General features: G+C 41.0%; 1 protein-coding gene and 1 long non-coding RNA gene across 14 annotated transcripts in view; one reads left to right on the forward strand and one right to left on the reverse strand.

Moving 5' to 3' along the window:
• TEAD1 (TEA domain transcription factor 1) overlaps positions 1-27,637 on the reverse strand; it is a 160,586-nt gene that overhangs the window by 91,506 nt on the left and 41,443 nt on the right. For 12 of the 13 annotated variants that reach the window (XM_083836445.1, XM_083836444.1, XM_083836449.1 and 9 more), the window contains exon 3: positions 13,052-13,305. In XM_083836445.1, the coding sequence (XP_083692571.1) occupies positions 13,052-13,199 (148 nt within the window). In that variant the 5' untranslated portion in view covers positions 13,200-13,305. Of the gene's footprint in view, positions 1-13,051; positions 13,306-14,698; positions 14,768-27,637 lie in introns of all 13 variants that reach the window. The other variant, XM_083836450.1, reaches the window with a different exon arrangement.
• LOC310899702 lies at positions 14,774-20,691 on the forward strand. The gene is made up of 2 exons (XR_014584568.1): positions 14,774-19,334; positions 19,777-20,691. It is a non-coding gene; the product is annotated as an uncharacterized lncRNA (long non-coding RNA).

Genomic DNA, 27,637 nt, shown 5'->3' on the forward strand with positions numbered 1-27,637 from the left:
CACTCACACCTTCAAGTAAGCCTCTGTAGAGGTGTGTGCATATGTGGACTCCCCTCTGCGTGAACTTTGAACATGATTTAGGTATCCCATCCCATACTGACAGTTGCATTAATACAAATTTGTGCCTACTGTTACTATCTCAATCATATGAATACCTGGCGGATATTTTAACACCATTTTCATGGCTCATATAAATAAGCCTAAATGTCCTGAGTATTTAAATTTATATGACCATGATAGCTCTTCCACTTCCCTCCCTAATTAATTTATTGCATGGAACCAACACTCACAGGTTTCCCTTGAAACCTTGTCAACACAAAGTAAAACAAACAGGAGTGCAACGCCCAGCGCAGCTGACTGGTGTACAGCTACGTTCTCTCAGTGCAGAGGCTGGAGCTTTCTGAAGTGGCCCAGGTGTGGAGGGAGGCAAGCTTCCTCACAGGCCTGGAGGAAGAAGGTCTGTGCCTGTGAGGCTCACAGGTTTGAGCATGTGACGAGCAAGGGAACAGCACAGGGGGCAGCCTGCAGTACAGTAAAGAAGGCCCAGAAGTAAAGCTGCATTTCAAAATACACAGTGTTTCTGGCAAGTCACATGCTTTAAAACTGGACATAAATCATTTCAACCTTCAACTTCTGTTTCCACAGAACTTTTAAAATGTTTTTGCTTTCACACACAGGGCCCTGTTCAGCATCTTGCTGCCATGGTGTTTTTCTGTCTTGACAATTCACTTCCGTGAGCAGGCATGCAGCCAACTCAAATGAGACTCAACGCAGTGAAAAGCCCTTCAGGTAAACAGTGTGATAAGCTAAACTGCAAAAACGAGACAATGTTTTTGGACTATGAGGCAGTTGCTATGGAGACGGTTGCTAATTAACTGCATTCAGCCAAGAGAACAAAGGGTTTAAGGGCAGACAGGACTCTGTATCTTAGAGCAAGCAATGCATAACGTCTTATGCAATCTGCACATCTATCATATCTGGAATACCTGAGCCTTTGCTTAGGTTGCAAAATACCTCAAGAAATGACAACAGGGTGGTTTATTTACTTATATTTTAACTAATTTTTAGGTAATTAATGACCTATCACTATTTAAAAACCAAACAAGATCCATACTTAGGAGTCACAGGTATCGTGAATCAGTGCATCAAGCCAGCATTGTATTAAACATTGAAATGATTTATGATCATTCAGAGTTACTGCTTTCACAGCTAATAAAAACGCCACTGAAAAATCACTTTTAAGACAATATAATGTACCTAATCTATTATTCTCTCTTACATCTTAAAAATTATTACTTACAATGCTCAGAAAGCTCAGAAAAATTAATTCTTCAATTCCTTCCTAAGGAAAGTTCTCAAAAATAGGCCTCGGACCTTAATAATGTATTTACCTTAGAATCAGCTATTCTGAGAAGGTATTGGTCTACATTATTTTAAAGGGCTTATATTTCTGGATAGCTATGTATTATGACTCTTTATTATTTCTATAATTCATTGTAGGCCTACAGTACTCTGTAGAAAAAACTTAAAATTATCACAAGTGACATAAAACCCCGACCAGCTTCGCTCCAGGCACATCGCTGTGTGCCTCTGAGTAAAGTGCCCAGGTGCACGGCAGCCCCAAGTGAACCCAAGGTCCACTGATACCTGCCAAGCCTCGCCGGCATGCCAGGGCTCTCCCCGCCTTGATGCAGGGGAACACGGACACCACCAGCACCCTCAGCCCCCACGCAAGGTTGAGCCCATCACCTTCGCTGCCTCCCATGACTTGACACTTGGGTGGAGGAGGCAGTGAGGCAACCCTCTGCCCTGCGGTGGCTCCAGCAAGCGGGTGCCCCAAGGAACTGGGGTTTAATGCAGTCCTGACTGATGCATTGATGCCTGACACTCGTGATTTCCAAGTATGGATTTGGTTGTTTTTTTCAACACCAACAGACGGTTGGGAAGGGGCAGCCCAGCAGCTGCTGCTCACAGTACAACTGCGATAGCTGCACAGGCTGTGCTTAGGCAGACCAGGCACCTCCATACAGTATATAGACGTACCCTAACTCATTTTTCAGAGACTTCAAATATTGAACTCTTTTCCTAAGTGAAAGCTGAGAAAACCAATAAAGAGCCAGTTGCTTATTAGAAAGTCCCTTCCATTAAAGTTGAAAAGCCAATGGATAAAATACATCTGTGCTAACACAAGATTTCTTAAGGTCTGGATATATAAGGCAACATTTTTCCTTTTTAAGTCATTAAATATGTAATTTATATAAAATCAAAAGAGAGATTTTTTTAAAATGATTTAGATACTGTTAGGATTTAAAGGGTCACAATCAATTTTGAAGTTAAGTCCCTACTAAGGGGAATGGGATGAGTTCACACCTCATATGAGGCTATTACTTAAGTAAAGCTTGTGCACACTGAGCAAGCAATGTATTAATTTGCTACATGAAGGCCTAAGGTTTGGGTTTTTTTTTTGACATTTTAAATTATGGGGCATCTGCAAACAGATCCTAAATCTGAATTGCACATGGATTTTCCACACCAGCCAATTCAGCTTGCCCCTAGACATCCCTTCCAGCATTAATCACTCAACCATGCTGCTGTACTTCATATTTCTTTTACAGAAACAGAGGCCTGCAAGATTCTTAAACTCTTGCCTAGAAAACAGAAATTATTACTTATGTGGCTAACTAAGTTTTAAACATAAGGGACCCAATTCTGCCTTCAGTTACGCTGCCATAAATCTTTAACAACTCCATTAGATTTATAACAGCATAACTGAGGAGGAAATTGAGCCCAAGATATTTTCTAAATCTGTAATTAAATAGCAGAATTCTAGCTTGGCACAGAGTAAAAACCTCTTAGATTATGTCTCTGGATAAACTACATACTTTTCTATTCCTTGAATAATGATGTTATGAACAAATTAAATCATCTTATTTTCACCAGCTTCTATATTATTCTGTGGATGGGACACATTTCACATCATCTCATGGAGCATCAACATAGAGCTAAATACTGCCTCACACTCCCATTCTCTTTCTCTCTCTTCTCCATATAGATGTTAGACTTTTAATAGATGTCTGTTATTTGTATGTGGTATATAGCACCACAAGGACCTTTTTGTGTTTGGTTTCAAGGAGCTACTATATTAAACAAATGTCTAATAATAATAAAATGGCACTTAGCCAACTCCCTTATTAGAGGTGCAAGGCATCCTGTGGTCAAATTATGCAGAGATTGTACTTTTAAGAAGATGCAGCCTGCTCTCCTAGTGCACAGGATGTGGTGCAGGAAACACGGTTTTGCCACAGTTGTCCTAAGCTCCCCAGTGATCACTAGATAAACTGTGAAAGGGGCCCCTTCAGCATTAAAACATAGATGGCACTGGTGGGGAGAGGGCTTAGTTCCCAGCTCTGCTATAAAGCTCTTAATGACATTGGACAAGTTATTTAATCTCTCTATACTTCTTTTCTTTACTGGGGTAGAGGCAGCTTGTAAAACTTCCTGTCTCATAATTTTAATAGAAGTGGTCTTTTCATTGCATTTTTACCTCACTTTTATCTTTGCTCAGTATTTCCAGTTCTAATGCATCTTTCCTGCTGTTTCCCTGTTTCCTAACCTCGCACACCAGAGCCCCATGCCAGCACTGCGCGTTCCAGGCCTGCAGAGGCCAGCAAGAACTCAGCACAGCTGCTACCAAACAGGGGCTGCGACAGATCTGCCATCTTTGGGGCAACCAGGCCAGGCCAAAGGGTTTTCTGAGCTGTCCCATCTGCTAATGACACTCCTCTGGCAACCCTGTTACATAGTTCCCGTACTCTTTTGTCACTGCCACACAAGACGGAAAATTCTGCACGTGGCTCCTCAGTATGCTCTCCCTTAAGGTAATTCTCCTCAGCACTTTCACAGCCTCTGGTAGTTAGACCTCCTCTAGCTAGCTAAAAATACATCATGCTCTCTAAACATATACAATAAAAGCTTACATACCTCGCCTATCTAAACATACGCCAACATACATACCTATTTAATAACTACTATGAATGTGAATTACAATATTTCTTTGCAGACAGCTCACCCAGTGGGATGCATACAGTAACCAAAGCACAGAAGGAAGGGTGCCAGCCAAGCAGTAGCCAGTTTGTTGTGTGTAGATCCCCTTGTTGAGGTCTTTTAAATCCATTTTAATTGGCTGAAAGAGGAATAAGTTATATATACACACACACACACTTATTCACACATGCGTGTGCATATATGTATGTACCTATCAGTAAGCATTTCTTTCATAAGTAATTGTACTAGAAGATTTGACAACAATCTGGCTAAGGAAGAACTAAACAATTGAAAATGCAACTCCCGTTTTAAGAATTAAAATTTAAAGTCACCAGATCACATGAAGGCATCTGGTAATATAATTCAAAGACTACTTTTCCTACAGATAATTATTTTATTACTTATCTACAGTTGTCAACAATATCCATAAATAACAGTAAGCCTGCTGTCCACAATCAAATGGAACTGGAACCATTCAGGTTAACATTTCACTTCTCCTGATACCTAAGATAGTACAGTTACCTGTTAGTTTAGGGGTAAAACTCTGATGCTGAATCCAAGTGGCTGAAGTTGCTTTTTTCATCTGTGCTCCCTACCCAGTGGTATTGCTAATATGACATAAAACACAAATTAAGCTACAATTTCTATTTAAGTAATGCTTTCCTTTTTCATGCTAACCAAACACCTGTTGACATTAAGGTAGAAGCAAACAAAAGTGAAGCAACTTCAGGCAAATAAGTTTGAAATGCAAATGCAGTATAATCTAGATCACTTACTTCCACACAGATTACTGGAATATGCTTCCTAACACCCACAGGCATATATTCTGTGCTGCTCTCCCCAAAACTGCCAGACATCAAGCTCGCAACCTTTGCCTGGAAACAAACCAACATTATGCCCAAGCTAATTCCATTTTTGCCCACTTGAGCCCAATCTTATTTCTTCTGAGGAACACAACCAAACAAGGAATTGGGTTGATATTCTGATCTGTTTTGATGGTTTATACACAGGGTAACCTCAAGCAAGCTTAGTGCCCCCTTACAAAGGTAGGCCAAATTTTGTTTGCTCTGTGGCAAGTTCCTAAATTCTATCAGATTGTATAGCTGCAAGACAGCCTGATCTCTGGATTTCTCTCTCATGTTTATTTATTTTTGAATGAGCTAGAAAGAATACCTCAATAAAAGCATAAAATCTGCCAATATCCAGGAAAATCCTCAAGAGGCTTGACCTAGTTGGAGATAGCTGTTGTAGGAAGGCTGTAATTAAGCAGTTCCAATAGTACACTGACTTCTCACACTAGAGAATGTACATGCTGACCGCAGTTTCTATTAACTGTGCTTATTTGAGGTAACATTGTGCTGGTATTTGACTGACATCCCCAGCAACAAACATGGTGCGCAAGGATCCCTCAGGATTTCAATTTCCTCATGCATCTGGGATGCACTGTTGTCCCTTGTACAATGGGTCCAACAAGCCATGCTACATTAAAAGGGTATTCATGACATGGTATTAGCACATTTATGTTCATCTCTCTCCTTCTTCCCCTAATTCATATTATTTTTGCTTTCAAAAACATGTCCTTTAATCATCCAATGTAAAAATTTTAGTCTGCCTAGAACAAAAACAAGACCAAAAAAGCTTCAGAGAAAGCTTTTTCTTTTAGCTAAATCATTACTTCCACTGAAAGTCTGTAAACTGTTAATCCATTAGTGTCCAATTCTTTAAACTATATGGTCAGACTGAAATCATCTGGAAGCCCAGACACTGAAGTGTTTCTCTCTGATGTTCCAGGCCAAGTGTCCCACATTAAACTGTTTGTAGAATAGGAAAATATTCATATAATGGTATGACTACAACTTCTCAAGGGCATCACAAAAAAATCCTGCGTGCATCTGTGAGGAAATCCCTGTAAGACACAGTTACGATACATATTAATTTTGAATAGCATGGCCCTCTGGGAATTGTGTAAGACTCATGTCAAAACCACTGCATTTACTCTCCAACGGTTAGCCCGAGCTCACTCCTGTGAGGTGTGGGGCAGGATATAAGCCCATTTCTCTGGGAAACTGCACATCTCCAGAAAGCCAAAAATGCTGTAAGTAGTTCTTTGTGCTGCCACTGTCCCTTGTTCCCTGTCCTGTTATTTGTAATCACACCCACACTGTGCAAATCTACTAGGGGAGAAGGGGAATGTTAGGATGAAGTTTCCCTCTCAACATGGTTCGGATGCCTGGCTTTCACCACTCTTCTCACTGGCCCCAGATCTGCCTGGCTTGAACAGCTGGCCAGGAGTCTCCAGTTCCAGCAGCTCTTGGATGCCGGTGTGAGCCACCATTGTGGTGCTGACTGTGGTGGTTGTGCTGGGGTCAGTTTTTGACCAGTTTTTCTCTGCTTCCTGGCCAAATAAGTTGCACTCTGCACTGTCCAAGTCTCTCCATAAAATAATAATTTATACATTTTCCTCTCCTGTTTCCATAATGATGCCCAGGATAGTGGTGCCTAACAAAAATATAACTCCCCTTCCACACACCCTCAAGCACTGGGGATATGGATCAGCGGGATCCTGCTAGGATTGTGTGAGATAATTCAGCTGGTATTTGAAGCTGGTAAGAGAGGAGACACTTCTACAGTAATCTCATACTGGTCTCACGGAAAAGAGCGCAAACCTGACAGACCAGCACAACTCCTAAGTGAGTGTGGGTCTTATTTGTCTACGTCAAGTTGTCTCTACGTTGCCTGAACCGAAAGATGTTCACCCTGACATGCTTTTAAGAGGGATCACCGTTCTGCAAGGGAACAGATCAAGTAAATAAGTACATTTTCTTTTATGCTATCTACATGCAGAATTTTCAACTCTTGAGCTCTCACTACAGCAAAACCAACTAACACACTACGACAGCCTGATCAAGACTGTTTTAACTAACGCCTAGCGGGAGAGAAGCCTGTTTCTTAAGGCTTAAAAACTGTGCCTCCGCAATTACAGTATCACAAGTTCATCTTGTGAAATCAGAGTTGGAATAAAAATGAACTAGTATAATCACACTAGACAATCTCCTAAACATATCCTGGATGTTCTAGGGAGGTTGCATCACTTCAGTGCTCTCATTCTAATATGCATAATTTCTAAACAAGGGATTTACTAAAGAAACAATGTCATAAAGGAAAAACATCGTCTTATTCTATTTAGTACAGACATTTGAGTAGGAATAGCCATTAAATGACTGCTAAGTGGTTAAATACCTGATCTGAACCTGCCCTTGTAGATTCCACTTAGTTCCAGGCAAGAACTAATGCTGCTACTAACTCCTCTAAACAAGGGTAACTGTTTACCTGATGTTGTTTCCCATGAGCAGAATATGAACAACTTTCTGCAAGTCCTTCTTTATAAAGATGACTAAAGACAAGATACTTCTTACAGAGGAGAAGAAAAAAAAAAAAAAAAAGGAAAGTGTTAAAAAGCACTTCCAAAGGATATTCTGCTCTTTTTGGTGCAAAATTTTTCAGCAAAACTTGTTAGTATTACTTCCGCTTTCCTTTGGAATACATTATTCTCCTGACCCAACACAGCCAAAGGGAGTACTCGATTGCTGTGCTATGGATAACCTTGAACAACATCACTCACACTTTCAGACACGGTGCTTTCCACAGACTGCTCTCTTTTGCCTGCTCCCCAGGTAGGAGTTGATACCCTTATCATGCGCAGCTCTTACAATCCCACTTAGACAGCAACTTATGGCAGAGGGGAGGGAGAAAAAACAAACAAAAACAAATTAAACAAATCTCACCTCCATCTTGTGAAGACTAACACTTTATCCCAAATTGTTGACAATTTACTCTTGAAAGCCCACATGGAAAGATTAAACCCTGATCCTGCACATTCCAGAAATGCTGGACAACAAGTAAGCCCCATAACCTTCATTTCTAATGACAGCACAGCCTAATGCTCAGCTCACAAAAGCAGGAGGCCTTCTTGCAAGCACTGCGTCATGATGTTGCAAGAACATTACTGGATTACAAAAATGTTGATAGGCAGATTTGTTCATAATTTGGGCAATTTAAGTAGTAACTTTTCAAACAGAGTCTTTGAGCCTCCATTTTCTTTACTTTTAACTGACTGCCAAGCACTCAGCACACCCTTGCAACCACCTTCATGCATGCACTGTGCCATGATGTAATGCAGTGTGCAATCACAGGACTGCAAGAATGTTTCTAGACAGACTTGTTTACAATCTAAGAAACCCAAACAGTAACTTTCATAATACAAGTCCAACCTCCAGTGCATTTTGTGTATGTTGCTGTGAGACACAAAAAAGAAAAAAAGAAAAAAAAAACAAGAACATATCTTTGTAAAATGATTGCAATAACAGATGAATAAACATGCAACCTGATACTTCACATCTGGTATTTCATCACTCCAAATACCTTATTCACATTCAAATATATTTAATACTGTGGAAACTTTATAAGGTACTGATGCCTTTATGGAGGCAGTAACTTGCATGGAACTTTTAAAATTAAAAACAATGGTAAAAATAATTTGCAGCAATTTACTGTATTCTTCATAAAGCTAGTTAGCTCACAATTTCCTTACAGAAACCCAGAAAGACACCTAGTAATAGCAGTTACCTACAGAATCACATAAGCCTAGAGAAAGGTGCTTTGGAAATGAAGACTAATACTACTCATTGTACAAAAATCCTATCATCTGAACAGAAATTTTTATGAAAGTATAATTTTTCCTTTACTATCATGGTAACTCAGGCCAAGAGGTTTTATGCATGACCTAATAAATATATACAACAGTTTTGAAAGGCTGCTATGCACCTTCTCACATTAAATAGTAGTTAGTCCTCTTTGTAATGCAACTAAAAACTTCCTTCTTAAGTACTCATTAATGCACTCTTATGTAGTTTTGATGTACAGATGAATACCTCCAATGTAAATCATGATGACTAATTTCATTTGTAATTGAAGAGCTGATCACATGTTCCAGAAATTAAGATCAAATTATTTTTAAGTCTTAAAGGCAAAAGCCACCTTTGCTACCTTAAGGCTGTGTTAGCAATGTTGGTGGTAACCTATCTGTAGGCATTATTACACTTGCAGAAATTTACGTTGCTGTGGTATTGCCCCTGGAGCTGCACTAAAGCTTCACCTCAGTGTAGCTAAATTTCAAAAAAGATGAAAACATGCACACAGGGCCAAATCCATTCCTGTGGTAACTCCAGTGACTTCAGTGTTACATCAGGAATAAAAGTAGGGCTGCATTTCACAGCAGCTTTCATTCTTCTAATCTTTTCCAAAACACTCTCCCAGGAGCAAAGACAAGCACAGGCAGATATCCTGCCAATAAGTGAGTTCACAGGAATTGCTACGAGTAACTAAACTGTCAGCAGTGAAAGACCAACAATTTGAACAAAGTACAAATGCAGGACAGCCAATGCCCTCTAATGGGCTAGAGTATTTACTATGTACTGGAGAAGCAGGGGCACAGAAATTCATTTGAATTAATCTCTTAAAGGGGAAATAAATGATAGGGTGTCCCACCTCAAACTAGTGGCTGATATTTGCTATTAATCAATTCTTCTTTTGATGCTGTACAGATGAAAAAAAATCTTACCAATACCTTGGAAGACAAAGGAAAATGGGTCTAGCAGAGTCTCTCTTCCATGGGCTTTGCTCAACTACTTCCACAGAGGGAGAGCTTGAAGTTATGCATGTGTTCCTTTACCCTGCCACTCTGCTCAAAGATTTGATATTTACTCCTCCCTCACCTTCCCCCCACCTCCGCACTCCCCATTTACTAGTCGATACCATAGTAGTTAGTAGCAAAGCCAAAACTGTAAGATCATCTTGAGTGCACAAGCGCACACACACACAGCAGGGGGAAGAGGAATGACAGTCAGCGCTTTCCTGCAGAAACCTTATCACTTGTCCCTTGGCCTTAGTGTGCACTCCCTTTCTCTCAAGAATTTCCGAACTAAGGTTCTTGGAATTTGCCCCCTCTGAACCAAAACAAGTGTCTTTACTTCTTACCCAATCATTTCCTATAAATTCAAAAACAAGAGTTTTATTAAGTTTTTATTTTGTTTTCTGAGGGCTTCTTCAAGGAGCCATAATCCAGGACTGGTGGCAGTGTCAGTGGCAGACTTAAATGCTCACAGCCTCATGCAGGTCACGACTTTGTCCTTACGACCAAGGATGCCCCAGGGCCACAAAGCACCACAGCATTCCCCTCCTCCCTCCCCAGCCACAGGGCCCCAAAACACCCCTCTGTGGGAGCAGGATTGAAAGAAAGTCTTCAGTTCTCATCCCTGTCTGGTGCCGTAAGTTACTTTTTTGGGAAGGCAAGGGGAGAGGGAAACACCCTCCCCTCCCCTTCCCAGTCCAAGATCACAGCTGTAGTGGAACAGCTGAAGCGATCCGGGCTGCCAGGAGAGGTCACGGCAGTCCCTCGGTGCTGCCGGGATGGCTGTGCCAGTGCGGGCCATGCTGTGACAGCCCAGGCGACACAGCAGGCAGGGGCCCCGCAGTCCCTCCGTGCCCTGTGAGCCCATGCACAGCCCCCTTCAGAAAGCTCACTTTCAAGGACCATTTCAGACCACCGCAGACAACAGTGAAGAAACTCTGGCTTCTGGTTACATGGACGTTGCGAAGCTCTCATTAAATCAAAGGCAGAGACTTAGAATGCTTCGTCAAGCAAAATCTCTGCTCATCTCCAAAGACAAAAAACTACAATTGCTTAACTTAATCCACACAGAGTGATCATTATATTTGCCACTGCAAAGATCATATTTTTCTAGTGCCTATATCTAAAGGTAATTTCAGTCAGAAAATGAAATGGTGCTCTACCGACCTTTTGTCTTACATGGTTCATGAATTACAATATCCCCCAACACTATGGAAGCTTAGAGATATTGCAATGTCTCTCTTGTAAGTGAAATAAACTTGGTATGCCACTAAAAGGCATTAAATTATTTTCATTATGCCACACAGAATCTAAAACACTTACACTGTTTTGATTTCAAAATCCTTGGAGAACAATTATGCTCTCAGGGCCATAAGACTCTATTATAAAGTCCTCAGAAACCTAGCATGGTTTCAATAAATCCTCAAACACTACAAAGCAGTTACTCAGCTTAAAGAATGAAAACATGAGTTCATCCACTGCAAAGTCAGGATGTAAATTCTACTAATATAGTATCCTGCACTTCCTAACACATTTTTTCTTCCCAATCAGGATAACGCTTTAAGTCAAGTTTTCAGCATAACGCACGCACCTCCTTTTTCTGGTTGAAAGGTTGATTTAGGATGAACATTAATAAATATGACATGCATATATGCTTATGGTATTATTAGCTAGCAGTAATAATCAGCAACTAGATATGCATATATCTATGAACATATATGAATGTTTTCTACTTACATATAATTTAACAAATGGTAACATTCGGTACCAAAGCACCATTAAATAAAATCAGTGATTGTCAAAATGAGTGGATAAATATGTTAATTTCTTTAATTTATACCATGTCACAAAGTACGCTTTAAAACAGTATAAATCAGATTTCAGGGGTGATTGCTGTGGATTCTGATTTAAAAAAAATGCAGCCACCCTTATTTTGGTTGATGAGGCTATTCCAGCCTAAGTAGAGCTTTTGAGCATAAATACACAATAAGCTTGTTTGTATATACATGCTCATGTCCTCCTAGAAAGAGCACAACCTTCTAATTAAGCAAATCATCTTCCCCTTTCCAAAGGAAAATAACAACAACAAGATGCAATAAAAACACGCAGAAAATGGCAAGAAGAAGAGGACAAGAGAAATTATATTCCCCTGTATGGGTCAGGGGGGCTAGAAAAAGAGAGTGAGAGAAAAAGAGAGAAAGCAAACACCCGGGCAGGAAACCGGGGCCCAGCAACTTTCTGCCAAGGGCAGCTGAGATGCTTCATCACAACTCGCTTTTTCCAGACACCACGCTTCGTGTGGCCGCCAGGGTCACATGGCAGCTGCGAGGGGAGGCCGGGTCCCGCTGCCGGTGACCCCCCCGAAACGCCGCCACCGCCGGCAGCAGCAGTGTCCGTTTCCATGACCTCGCGCAGGGGGGGCGCGGGGGCACAGCTGGTGGCAGCTGCAGCACCATCTGCTCGGGGCTGCACTCGGGCCCAGCCACCCCCTCCTCTGCCTGGGGACGGCCCCACCAGGTAGGGAGGCAGGGCCGCCTTTCCCTGCATCCCCCAAAGGCACGGCCACCGCCTGCCCACGGCCGCCCACAGATCGACGAGCTGGAGCGATAGCTCCGTGGCCCGCAAAGAAAAGTTTGCAAAATGGAAAAGAAAAAAGCGACCATGCCTTGGGAGCAAGAGAGCTTGGATGAGTGGGACGAAAGCAACAGAGGCCCGGACAGTGTGTGCAAATGTCAGCATCCCTCGATGGAGCATATATTTATGGAATGCTGTCAGCACATCATCTGATTTATAGCAGTCTGCACTGAGAAAAGGGAAAAATAAAAGGAAAGAAAAAGAAAGGCACAAAAGCACCCCCTAACTTGCATCTTTTTTTGAGAAGATTTTTGAACACAAGAACTTTATAGCTTCCCAATTTAATATTGTATGTTCTGCCATGCGATCCTGCCACTGTATTTCCCGTTTCTCTTTCTGCACCATTTATTGCAAAAATAAGGAAAATGCTTACGTATTTTTTATGCTCAAGGAGTGACACATTTAAAAGCTTCTTTTCAACATTCCCCTTTAGGCAAATTATAGCATTCATTAAGGACACATTTATGCATCAATACTGCTTCCAAGTGCCAGCAGTGAAAGGACTGGTTGGGACCATCCTGAGCAACACATCAGCCCAGCAGAGCTCTCTCAACTTCACAGATTTATTCAAGATTTACTCCATAATTACTAAAATCAGAGCCAGGAATTGTGTAGAAAAACAAGCTGTCCTTTACAGCTCGCACTGGGACAATTATTTCCAAAGGCTAAATGTGCACCACTTACCATACATTTTGCCTTCATCTGATAAGATGATTTTCCTCCTCCCACATGGTGGATAGATAGCTAGAGCCTCCTGAAAGCTCTGTTCGATGTCAGGGCTCCAGACACCTTCTGCATCATTGTCAATAGGTTTATCTGCAGAATCGCTCATTCTTTCAATATCTTCGGCAGGGCTCTCGCTGCCGCTCCAGCTGCTGGGCTCAATGGTGATGGCTGGGGTCTCCAAGCTTAAGCTTGGAGTCTTAAAGGAAATAAACCTACAAAACAAACAAGTCAACAAGGCATTAAGGACATGGAACTTCAGGCACACATTTCTGGTTACTTCTGATTCTAAGTTAACAGCAGATGAGCAGTAATGGGAATAATGCGAGCATGGGAAGCATCCAGGAAAAGTAAAATATTAACAACAGTTCTAACCCAAATTAGTAGAGGATGAACGATAAGGTTGTCAGAAGAGGAACTCTACCACACATTTTCTACATCCAGTTACATGAAGGCACATAGCATCAGGTTATATTTCACAGATTGACAAAATAGGTCTTAATACTGGGGAAAACTCTACAACACATAACATATTTAATGTGGCTAAGACTGGCACCTGTAAAATAACAAACCAGACCCTCAAGCAGGGGTAAATCAGTTTCCTGTCCACTGGCTGGAAAGGAAGTACCACCATTTACATCACAGTGGCCACCGGAGCCTAAAACAACTTAAACCTAAAACCCAAAATAAAAACTATCGTTCACATTCATCTGGATGTTGGATGTCGTGGAGTACATGGAATTACACTAGCGACAACATAGCTCAATGTGATTAACTAGAAAAGGCTCTACTTTTCAGATCTTACCCAAATATATAATACAATCAGAATCTGAGCTATGTACAAATGGAAATCTTTAACGTGATAATACCAGAGAAAGGAATTACATGAAAAGATATATATTTTGCCTGTTTTAAAAGGTCCCTGTCACAGAACCACAGCAGAACAAAAATTACAATCTTCAAGTTGCTGAATCTATTTAATAAGAAATAATTTAATATAGCTGCACCTGCTTACACCACCAGAGCTGCAGATCTGTCAGTGTTCCTTTTATATTTTTGAGAGAAATACAACTCTGCTATAAAGATTTGCTCCAGGCAAAAAAGCTGCTATACCAGACCAAATTCATCTCTGGTGTAATTCTTTGTGAAGTCAGTGAAATAACACCAGGAACAGATTTGGCTCAACATGTCTAGGCATAATGCAGTTTTATTTTGAAAAAAGAAGTTTGGTGACTCTAACTGATCTAAATGGATAGGAGTGTTCAAACATGCATGCATGTGCTGCACACGCTCTTAAAAATCCAGTTAGTTGCCTGAACACTGAAAAAAATATGTATGTATAAAACACTTATTTTATCAGGGGAGATGAGAGCAGGCCCCTTCTATTTGCAGAAGGGGATGTCCCCACCTGCCCCTCTCCAGCTTAACACCAACACACCTTTCAGCAGACTCTCAGTACATCCTAAACAGGTGAGAAGTGGCACACTGACAAACAGCTGATGGAAAAGAGGGGGACATAATTAAGTTGGAGGCTACAGCAGCTCTGGAAAAACACCTTTTTGAGCTGGAGAACTCCCTGAAAGTAGAAGTATTTACAGCTCTCCTCACCTGAGCTAACCAATGAGCCAATCACTAGATCCCAAACGTGACAGTCCGGTCCATCAGAGGCTAGGGAGCCTTGGAAAAAAAAAAACGAGCTGAAATGGGGGAATCTGGGAGTGGTCTTGCAGTCTCACTAACCAAAGTTACCAGTCTGATGCCTGAAGTATGGGGTATTTCCACTCCTGTGGGCTTTACAAGGCACTCTGAGGGATCAGTACACATGAAATTGACTCTCAAGAACTTTATTTTCCCTACTTGAACGTCTTTTTCTACAGAGAGGCATTCAACTTAGCATTGGTTTTAGCATTTCAGCACAGCTTACAACAACGTTAGTGCCTACCCACTGGTAATCTCAAGGCTAACAGCATCTCGAACGCCTTTTAATAACTGATAATGAGGCAGGGGATGGATTCACAGGGAACCACACACAAATGAGGAGCAGGAGCGAAGTATGCCCAAATACACCACTTACTGTCTGAGAAATGCAAAATGTGCCAAATTTTTTGAAGCCTCATCACAAAGAGGGATATGTAAACATTTGTAAAATAGTGAAGCACAATCCTTCAAAATTTTCAGAAGGCTGAAGGCTTGATTCAGCTCTCAAGACTGGAATCTTATACTGAAGGTTTAGCAGAAACAAACACAGCAATATTGGGAAAGAACTGACAAAAACGATCATTTGCACTTAAGCCTTCAAATAGAGGGGGAATTTTAGGTAAAGGAGGTAATTAAACGGTGACTGGGATAATTAGCAGGGTTTCAGTTTTACTGCCACAGTGCACAGAAAATGGCTACGGGAGATTTTACTGGCCTCACGTGATTGAGACCACAGTTCAGCATTTCACCAGAAGACAGCACAGAGCAGGACTGTTTACTAGATCAGTTCTTCAAACGTGACTCAGGGAGGAAATCCTTCCCCTCCTCGATCACAGGGACTACATCCTGCAACACACAGCACAGCCACTGGCATCTTTCCCTCCAGCCCAACCACGCTCTGCTTACAAAATCTGCTGCAGTCGTAGCCCCAAGTCTTATTATCGTCCTATAACCAGTTCTTGTTATTGCATTATGCTGAAATAATAATTAAAATGCACACAAGGAAAACAGAGAGGTTCTAAAGTAATTAATATTACTTGATATTCATGTTAGATCTTGCATTGTGTTTACTGGTGAATTTTCACTAATGTGCTGTCTCCCTTCCCATTCCTTTTTACCTACTTGGATATAATCTTGAGGCATTAGTAGCTACTATAGAAGCCTCTAACATGTAAGACAAGCGTTTCTTCCGGAATCTGTATGATGGGGTAGGGAGCAACCTCCTGGAAAAAAACCCTCTCATGTACTAAAGGTTGTTTTTAGTGATTTCCATTTTGGTGAATGCTGACACTACAGATCAAGCTAGAGGACCAAGGAGCGAGAAAACCCTGTACTGCAACCACTAAATGGCTCCCTATTATTTCACAAAAATAATGAGCTTCTCTCTCAATCAGTTCCAGCCCAGCTCTATGTATCAAAAGGCAATTCCACCTCATCTTTATCTCGAATTCTAAGGATCCATCTATGATTAAAACTTTCAGACCTATTATGCTGGAGTTGAACATGATTGTCAAAAAATAATACAACTGGTCAATAGATGAGCTTTGTTGCACATTTCTAATGAGCAATAAATCTCATGTGAGAAATACGGTCTTCCAGTCCAATTTAAATGTAAAAAAAAAAAAAAAAAAAAGCCTTCCGTTTATTAACAAACTCCAAATCTCCTAATACCAACTTTTAGTGGAGGAAGCGTTAATTTCCTGGAGGCAATTAACAAAAACAACCAAAAAGGATCCAAGGATCCATTTGCACGTCAAGTTAGAGGGTACATCAAGTTGAAAAGTTCTATATTTGCTTTTTATCATGTTAACTTTTACAGAACCAATTTCATGCTTGTATTTTATGTGAATAAATTAAAATACCTCCATGCTTCCCAGAAAACCAACCAAACAAACCCTACCAGATTTTGGCTATCCTTTTTGTACCTTCTAAAATTTCTTAAAACACACTGCTGCAGTTTTGGAGTTCCCTCTTCAGAGTTTTCCTTTTAATACCAGTCCCTCTGACACATATTTTAAGACATCTTCCCATGTGCCTAAGTTCCTTTAGTTGCCACCCTGAACAGTGAACTCTTGAAGCTGATTTCTATTCCCTCTATTTAAGTCAATTCTAAGTATGACTGGCTTTCTCCTGTAGTTTTTGCAGGACATGTTGACTGTGCATAATGGAGGTATGTTCCCCTCTCAAACAACATGATATTTTCCATTTAGCAATGGAGAAACTAGCAGGGACAATATTAGATTTAAAAAATATGTTTTATAGGAAATATCAATTTATTACAGCTTCATGAGGTACAAGAAATTATTCATCTTCATGACATTCACTTGGTTGAAAAGTTACTTTAAAAACTCAGAAGAACAAGGAAAGCTATTGTCAGAGCAGATCAAACCAATGAATTTAAGCAAAGCCAAATGGTAGTCTGGAACATCTTATCAAGGGAATGGTTTATTTGGTTGTATAAAACATTCTCTTATGCCTTCACTACATGAGCAATGCAAACCTGGACTTGCCCAGAAAGTTGCTGCTCCCAGACCAACAGCTGAGATCAACAGCTCTTTACAGGAGTGTAGGACAAGTGCAGATCTAAGGCCTTGATATGTTTCATATCCTTCAATACTTCTACAATGAACTAACATGCAAACACTGTTTTTCAAGAGTCATTTAAGCTGAATCTTCTTTTATAATGTCCTGCAAAAGTTCAGTCATTTTTTCTGCTTGTTCCTTAAACTTACTTTCTTGAATTTCAGCGTACAGGTGCTGAAGGGTGCCTGCACTGAGGTATCACTTGCATACATGCATAGCCACTGGAAGAGGTTTAATATTCTGCAGATACTGGTGCAGGAATACAAGAAAGACTGAAAACATGCCTTGGTTCTGAGAGGTGTCTGGGGAGGGGGAAAAATTACATCTCCCTGGTTTTCTAAATTCTGTCTATGTGAAAGAGATCAAGTGCAGTTATTTTTTAGATATCCTGCAGTGGCATCTGCAAGAATTTCCAGGTATAGTTACCGTCTGGCTATGAATGGCTACAGAAGGTTACCAGATAATTTTTACAACTAGCCCAGTATTTCTAAACCAGCTCTTTCATAAAGATCTTAATTATTGATGTAAAAATGTCAAGAGTTGAAGTGATTACTTAACACTTTTAAGAATATATTTTCAGATTGTGAACAACTTCATCTTAGCTTCGGTTCTATAAAAACAATGGGATCAGGAATCCAACAAGCTTTTTATAAATATCAAGACGATAATGAGCAGATGAGTAAAAACCAACTAATTCTAAATTTGCAGATGGCAAATTTTCTCTCAAAGCTTGAAAAGTTGCAGGCCCGTGGGATTTTGATTTTCCTTGTGCTTTGTGCTGCAGTACAAATCCACAGCTGGAGTGCTAAGGCTTCAGGAAAGTACTGCTGGAGATAATCCAGAGGAAGAAAGTTATCAGATCTAGAAAACATGACCTACCAGGAAAGGAATTGTGTTTGTTTAAATTTGGAGAAGACTGATGTGAGAAGATAACCACTTTCAAATAAGGAAAAGGTAACAGCAAAGTAGAGACAAAGCTCTCTGACAATTCTACCAGGGAAAGGACAAGAAGCAAAGAATGTAAGTTGCAGTGAGAAAAACCTATGTTAGGTGTTTGGAAGACCATTCTGACTCCACAATCAGCCACACAACAGAAGTGATCAGTGTGGGACACTGGGAAACTGTAGGGGAGGAGAGGGGTTGTTGAGAACAGGTGACAAACTGTTCTCAGGAATGATGCAGCTCTGCTTAACCCTGTCTGAGGAAGAGGAACAGACTATATGATGCCATGAGACTCAGCAGCCGAAAGAGAACATAAACTGCCCAAACAGAAGGAAACCTGCAGTGGGAGCATATCCTTGCCCAGGGGAAAACCCAGGTGCTCAAGAGACACCCTAGACATGCTGGCAACAAGACAGCTTGGTCAGCAGCAGGACAGAAACCCAGGGGAAAGCAGGCTTCTTACTGCTGATGCCCACGGAGCTATGTGCTCCTCTGCTCCACACAGGTCCCTCGCACAGCTGCTGGGCAGTTTGCTGTGTGAACATCACTTGTGAAAGCCTCCTGTGAAGCAGCTCATCAAGACAGGCAGGACAGGGAGAGGGCAAAGTACCAGGCAGAGAAGAGGGCTCCTCCTCTGGTTTCTCTCCACGGGGGCTCTAGGAGGCAAGGCTGCTCCCACCCTCCCTTCACATGTCCATACATCTGTCAAAACGCCAGACCCTCCACATCACACCCAGGTTTCTGAAGCTCTTCTGCATCAACTACAATAAATCCAGAACGGGTAGAAAGTGTGGATTTTACTAAGATTTTTTTTTCCTAATCCAAAATCAGCTTAACTCACAGCAACAGTATGAAGAGTGCTGCTATCGCTGCCAGTACCAAATTCTTCTGCAGGTCTCTGTGGCAGGCCAATTTCTTACTGAAGGAGGAACTCAGCATGGGAAGAGTCACAGCATCTCCACGGGCATACAGAAAACCACCTCTGACTCTCTAACAAAGCACACCTGGAAAAAAATCCTAGGTAGGAGCCTTGTCCCAATCTAAGGCAGCATATGGCATTGCAAAGTATTAGAAGTGAAGCTTTTGTTAAACTTCATTTTTTCCAACTAAAAATGAGCTGAATTTTCTACATTGTCAGTAAAAGTATCTTTGCAGTATTTATGCAAGTCAAGAAATACGATCAAAAATTTTTGGAATAAAAGATTAATTTTTTATTCAAAACAAATTCATACTCTGGATTTTGTAGCTGTAATATTTAAGCATGAATGGATTTTTCTGATTCTTTGAGGTGCACATGGCATTACTTTCAAGAAAACACAAATATGTTTAAGCAATTTTATATTTAATTTACCTTTATGAGGAAAGGATATAACAGTACGAAGAATAAAAATGTAAATAATTTACAGAGCATCCAGTGGTAAAATCATTAGCTTAAAATGTCTTTATTGTATTTTTGTTACAAGGTCTACTTATCAGCAATTATTCCCTCTAAGAAGAGAGAGCACCAGGAGAGAGAAAGAAGCCCATTTCTAGGACAAAGTATTCCTTTAAAACTCAGCCAGACTAATTCAGCCATTCACTTCTGCCACTGAAATGAAATAAAAAGAGTTTTAATCTGTCTGCATGAACACTTGTGGAAAAAAAAAAATCTGATGCTGTGCTTTTTCTGGCCATCAAATAGTTGCAAGCAATGATGCTTCCATACATTTCCTATCTCAAGACTTTATCCTACTAGAGACCAGAACTAGTTTAAGTTACCATTTCTCACTTGGCATTCAACCTGTTTACTAACTACAAGCTACCTACTTCAGGTTTGTCTTTGGGACCTGGGGAGGACTAACATGATCGGTTCATCTACAGCTACAGAGCACCTGTGAAAAGCAGCACGACTATTTTTTCTGAAGCAATTGCATTAGTCAATTAGTGAAATCAGGTGTTACTTTCCTCCCCTCCACTACAGCACTCAGTTACATGTAAAAGCAGCAGGAAAACAGATAGTGCCATGCCAGTGTACAAAATAACAAAACCATGTAACTTAACATCAATAAAGTGATAGTTCCCTTTAGTCTGCAGCCAGCTCATCTGAGAAGATTTACACATGCAGCTTCATGAACTGTGAGGAAACTGTGCTGCTGAACAAAGCATTACTTAGATCTGCAAGAGTAGATACAGACATACGGACATAAATGTGAAATTAGGATTATATGAACTGTTTCTGAAAAGAAACAATGCATTCTTCTTGAATTGCTCATTTTTCACTTAGAGAAACAGATTACTCAGCAAAGAGTGGGCTGATGTTAATACATGGGAATTCTTCCCTTTGCAAACAGCTTTCGTCTCTCTGCACTCTTTATGCAACAGAAAAGGAGTACTTCTTACCACTCTGAAGGCCTTTTTTTTTTTTTTCCAAAAGATGCTTTTGTTAATATATAATTATTGCTGTAAGGATGCTGAATCATTGACTCCAGCCCAATTTTCTTTTCAATTATTTTTAATTTCATAGAAATTACTAAAATGGTTCACCTTCTACGTGGGGAAACAGCCGGATTCTGACTGTGCCTTCATCAAACTCACTGGCTCTGTTGGTTTGTGCTGGCTCACCAAGACTCCTCCTGCAGACAGCTACAGCTTCAAACCGCCCGCAACATCTAGCCAGTGCCCAGCAATCCAACGCACACAGTGCTTTGTAAGGGGCTACACATGGCCCATGGTCCGTGATGGGCACTGATTACCAAGTTATCACTGAGTAGGTGAATCTTAACATATCAGTTGTGAATCCCTATCTCATTATGGTCACAGCTGTTCAAGAAACAGTTCCTTCCCCATGTGATACTGAAGCAGTCACATTCATCCTAGGTGCTAGTGCTCATTTACGCCCAGCTGGTTTCAATTATAAGGGTGTTCCTGGGATATATCCCAGCTCAAATACTGCATTATGGTAGTAACCAACAAAGATTATTCTAAATATGACTTGGCATTCAGAGGAATGAAGAACAGTGAGTATCGTGTCTGACTTGCTTTCACTAATTACCAACATGAAGCAAAGCAAGGGATAAAATATTTACCAGCTCTTAGAAGGAGAAATCATCCTTCCTGCAACTGCAGGAGGCAACTGTGCCGCAAGCCAGCTGCTGCGCTCTGCAGCAGGAGCAGATCGGGCACCTACCATCACCGGACAGTGATGGCTTGTGAATGGCAACGGCAACATCTACTGCCAGTGGAACACTGTGGCATGCCTACCCCAGCTGTATTCCAGCTGGGGATTTTCTATGGCAAAAGTTGTTAGACTGTGAAATGGGGATTATTAATATTTCACCATTTGCCAATTATCCAGCTTTCAGAAGAATGCTCTGTGACTGAGGGGAGTCTGCCTGCACCTGGGGGGTGGGTTCCAGTCCTAGGGCAAGCGAAAGGGCTTGGGCTGGCCCGAGGACAACTATTCACCACAGAAAACACCAGGCCCCAAACTGCCTTGTAGCAGCTCTGTAAGGAACACTCCCCAGCCCTGAGACCTGTACATAGAGGCCACAGTACAGTCCCTCAGGGCAAGGGCAAAGCCACTGCTTTACTTGGGGTGTGTTTACTGAGCATGTGTTTGGCAGTTCACTATAATTCATCACACTGTCAGTGCATGTAAACAGAAAAAAGAAAACTGGCATATGTATCTACCAGGACAATAGGTTTTAATATGTACAAGGCTGGAAAAAAAGGACACAAAAGTAGATGCAATTCTTGCGTTAACCTAACAACAGCCTATTCCTTGAATGCCTCAGGCTCAGACACCCCAAGGAGGCTCAGGCAGGGATTCAGTCTTCACAGAAGCTCCATGCCTTCCACGTGACTCCACAACTTATGAATTACAGTAGAAAAGCCCAAAGAAAACAGACACCGGCCCTCCTTCAGAGTTAAGCGTTGTTCATCTCTCCCCATCCTTCCATACACATAACCTTGGCATCTGGACCTGGATACAGACACAAACGCCCTGCATACCTTTGGAGCTAGCCATTTTGTGCACTTAATGGTGTTTTTGCCACTGTTCCAATCCCATCTACCTGGGAGGAGGCAAATGATGTAAACACAGTCAATGGCTTCCATATGTGCAAATAATCTTTTCTTTGTAGTTTGTTGTAACTAACTTCCCACAGCACCCTTGAGCACGACCAGTTATTTTTTACCCCAAAAGCCAAACTGGATCTATTAATAACACATAACAAGTATTATAAATATTAGAATTAGGTAAATCCTTGATCTCTGGTGTGTTTCTAGCTTCCTGCTGGGACCACATATGATCCATTGCTCACACATATGACAGACCTGGCACCGAGTCGTTCTGTCTAGACGTAGCCCTGAAACCGTTCGTTCCCCCAATTCCCCAAGCCTCCCCAGTTTTATTGGTGTTCCCACGTCACACAGACATGTGCAAAATGAGCTCCAATCATTCATGCTCACAGCTCTCTTATTTTACTCCTAGCATATGAGTAACTGGTTTCCTACTCCAATATTAGATTTTTCTCTTTTTTGATTAATTTGTTTTCAGGATGAAAGTTTTTTTTTTTTTTCCACAATGGCTGCAAAAACATGAGTGTTCACTCGAACAGCTCTGAGTGAGGTGGGAAAAGGGACAGAAAGCCACCTGCTTGAACAACTTTATGTATGTTCAGTCAGGAAGGGGAAAACCAAAGCTATTTGAAGGGTGGTCCAGTGTCTGACTGGTTCATATGTAACATAAAACTTTCATCTATATAAAAAGTATTTTATATAATGATTTAAGTATTCTGTTAAAAAGGTACAAAAAAGGCACAGTAAAGTAAAAGGTTCATTCATTTACTCAGGTGCGTTTGTTTAAACAAGAAATAGCCACAAGATTAACCCTTTCTCTATACAAAGCTGAAGAAGGGCCCTTCTTTTATGAAGCAGGAGAAATGCAAGTTTTGCGACTTATGCCTGCAACATCTCATTGGCCAAATACACCCCTGGAATCCAGCAGCTGGCACCTTTCATCCCTCAAGTCTACTTATTCTCTGCTTTGCAGATGTTATACAAACACTCCTTTATGTAAGTGCAAACACACGCTTTCTCAAACATACATTGAAAGACCTAACTTTTAGCTAAAATTCATTTTACAAATTAAGAAACTCTGACAAACATTATCTGTAAGCTGCAGACTCATTAAAGCAGCTACCTGTATATGTACCTTTAGAAAACAGGACACTATAGATACCTCATGCTCACCTGAATGTGCCGATATGGTACGTGGTAGAACCAAGAGAAAACAGTTTTATTCTGCTTTGGCGTTACTACTTGAATACAGCCCTGGGCTCTGATCCTGCCAACACAGAGCCATTTTATACATATGAATAATCACTCCAAGTTTAATGAAGCTCTTTGCGTCTCCATTAGCAATTGTTTTGGCTGGAATAAGACACTGCCTATCAGCCCTGGAGGAGCCTGGAAGCAGAGGAGAGATAATACTGGGAGGCTCACTTTGGGAAAGGCTGTGGTTTTCTGGTGATAGAACACAGAATCACAAGACGTTAAAAAAAAAAAAAAAGTGAAATCACAGCACCACAGCCTTCAGCAGAGCTAGGATTTAATCCTAGTTTCCTAGCCTTGTTCTAACCAAATCTGAACAGAAGGAGATTTCACAAACCAGCATGTAAGACAGGACTTGGGGTCCTATCTGGGATGCTGACTAGTCCCAACTTGCCTAGTGGCTTGTCTTCATCACAAGCCAATACTGCAAATCCCACCTTGTGCTTTTGTGTACAGAATAAAATCAAAGTAATAATTTTGTTTGCAAGTGCAGGAGCTATCAAATAAAAGTATTTTAACTGTTTTTGTTTTCCAACTGCTAGCAGTAGTGTTATGAGCAAATTACCTGCCAAATTGAATTTTAAGTCTGAGTTGTTTATCTATGTGGTACAAGGGAAGCCTCCTATGTAAGGAAATGAGCAATTCTACATTCCAACTACTTTTTTCCATCTCACACTTGCCTCCAACAACTACCCTTCACCAGGCAGTAAATGCATTGGAATCAGCTTCACTTTGTCAGCATGACTGTCTCCTATGGATAATGACAGATCTATAGCTTTCATTTTGTCCATTATGGAAAATTTATTTCTGATATCTCAAATCCCTTGATGCTTTTAAGTAGCAGGACATGCATCTTCTACAAAGGAGCAGAAAACACTCCCCTGCTGAGATACTGAAACAATCCCAAACTGTGGCAATCTTTAATTGCCAAACAAAAGTAAGACCTACAATGACCAGCAATAGCATTTTCAAAACCCGGTATAACAGTTATGTAGTTATTCTGCACTTCTCTTACAGTTATCACCTGTTGAGGAAGTAATTTCTGTCTTAAGCTCTGACTTATGTTTTCAGTCTATTTCAACTCCTTGTTCACTGTAGCTTAATCCTACTTCAAGAGGTGTCAATTTTCCACAAAAATAACTTTGCTGGCAACCATTACAATTGTGATTTCACTGGACGACGGCAGAGTTAAAGACGAGATGGTGCAGTTCAGACAGCAGAAAACAAAACATACATATAAAGACATAAACAAAAAGTACAAGGCTGGGAACTAATGCTTATAATTCTACTGGACTTGAAAAATCTTGAATTTAACAGAAATACCAATTTTACAGCACACTGTCATTTCTCCCACAGCACCCCCTCCACTCACTGCTCAGTTTTATGGGCAATCACCACCTGCCTCTTGTTCTGCCTGGGGAATGCCTTACATGTCCAAAACCTCACTTGTTAGTTTTGTCAGTAGACCCAAGTGCCTCTCACAAGCTGTCATGACAAAAGCATGTGTGCCTTTTGAAGAGGCAGAGACCATGACTCCAGGGTTTCCCTTGGTTGGCTGGGTGTGGAGCTGCAGGCCTGTGTCAAACCTTAGCAGACCCCTGCCATTTTTCCCAACCTGAGTCACACTTCCGCCACATTGCAGCTGGTGCTGCTTCTTGGAAAGGGAGCACCAATCTCTTATGACCCAGCACAGAGACCTGTGCTGTCAATTTTCACTGCTGTCTGCTTGCCCATGACTGGGCCTGGCATGCTACCACATGTAGAAGAAGGGGATAAGAAATGAGCACATGGGATTTTCAGAGGAGACTGTCCAAAGCAATGTGAGAAACACATGGTACATTAGAGAAAAAGAAAACACATGGATATGTGTTGCCCTGTACTGCTCTTCCATCAGGACCACCATCAGTCCTCCTCCATTTGGCGGGAGGGACACGAAAGGGGAGCATACCCTTGCGAGGCCTGTTCTAGTTCTCTCTGTGTGGGTTACCGTTCCAACAGCTGGTCGTGTTTTCTCCTTTTTCCAGTGCCAGAGCTGCTGTTGTGCCCTCAGATGCCTGCATGCTGTGGGCCCAGGGGCTGCCCCGTCACTCACTCACAACAGCCATGTGCCTGGTCAGGCTCCTCCAGCCAAAGCACGTCCAGCTCTTCCCTCAGCACCTGCTCCTATGTGCAGAGGCAGCAACAAGCTGAGGTGTTCTCTGGGCACATCTAAGCTGGAGGCCTAGTGCTGTCACCAGGGTGATGTAAACTGCTTACTGTAGCTGCTTTCAGTGTGTGCTTTCTTGATAAGACTGATCAGGTTCAAGAAGACCTGAAGCAGTTGCATTGACCATACATTGCCTGTGCCGCTCCTGGAACGGCACCAGCACTACAGCATGCAGTTCACTCTTCTGACCAGCATGGACAGAAATACCTTGCCAGGAGTAATGTTGGTATTGGAGCTGCAGGGTCTGTGAAGGAGACAGAACAACGTTTCTCAATGTTTTTGATACAGTTTTACCATTCTAATTGGGGTCTTCAGGAGATAGTTTTGCAGCAAATATGAAAATATATTAAATTCTATAGGTTATCCAGAGGAAGGTGAGACACAATATAATTTCCGTAATGTTTTCAATGACAAAGAAGAAGTATCTCTGCACACCGTGGTCAAGAATACCTTTCTAAAACTAGCTGATAGTTTCACGGTCTGGTATAAGAAGCATGCTTCTAACATAAGCATTTTTTAGTATCTGAAGGTTAGTATCAAAATGTTTACGAAGAGCAGTTAATATTCATTGCATGCAGTTACTATTTATTGCATGCACTCAATTCTGTATGGAAATGCTTTGTCAAGCTGAGAAAAATACAAATAGACTCAATTATTCATACTTTTAAATTACAGTAAATTACATTTGCTCTTTAAAATTACCTCTGTTTCTCATAATGTTGTCTAAACACAAAAGTTCCATTAACTTGATAGATGCTTTTGTCATTGGGAAAACCAAACACTTGTAGCATGGCTTCTCCAGTGTGTTTCAAATTAGAGGCCAGGGGTGGTTTCATGTTGATAGCTGAGACTTTAAACTTCGCTATTCAATTCTCCACCACAAAACACCATTGAACTCCCTGTTTTTTTTTCTCTCCTTTTTGGAAATTCAAGATCACAGGCTTTCCATTTCCAGTCCTTGACGGGTAGACCTATTTAAACCAGAACAATTTCTGGCCTTGCACAGTAAGCAAATGTCAAAATGGCCAGTCTCTGAGAGATTTGGCTGTCAATCCTGAACTGTCGAGTGGTGTTTCGAGTGAATCTAACACTTCAAGAAAAGTATTAGTCTTCTTGATCCTTCTCCTACTTAAGACACTGACTAGCTACATGATTATTTAAAAGCCTTTCTATGTTTTACTGTAGCCATTTGCAATATCCCTTGAGATGAGAAGCTCAGTCAGGCGGTGATGCACTGCCTTCAAAACCAAGCAGGCCTTTTTCTACTTACTGCCAGTAAAATCCTTGGAAATCCTAGGCAAATGTATTTCATTTGAGTATTTTTGTTATTATTAAATGAGTATGAAGAAGAGGGAGAGAGTGACCCAGGCAAAAAAGAATGACCCAGAAAGGGAATGAGCCAGGAAATGACCCAGAAAAAAGAAAGTGTTTTGGCTTTCTTCAGACTAGTAGTTGGTTTCCTCAAATTACATTTTCGTTTTATTTTATTTGAAAGTATAACAAAAAAAGAATTGCTGATGAACATTACAATAGAAGTAAGCTTGGCTCTTAGTGGAGAAACATTATGACTTAGAGCCAAGGACATTTACTTTTCACATTTGAATTACTTTTTGAACAGCACTTCCTGGCTCAATGTCACTGCACCACAGATAGATATGATAGCAGATAAATGTGAGAGATTTTAGACCAACACGAATGTTGCTTTTACAATGAGTACATTTGTTGTCAGAGCTCAAAGCTGGTTTTATTTCTCATATGCACAGAAGATGTTGTATAAAATGCTGTTTTACTAATACATTTTTCTT

This window comes from Anser anser (assembly GCF_964211835.1).
Source record: "Anser anser genome assembly, chromosome: 5".
NCBI classification, from domain to species: domain Eukaryota; kingdom Metazoa; phylum Chordata; class Aves; order Anseriformes; family Anatidae; genus Anser; species Anser anser.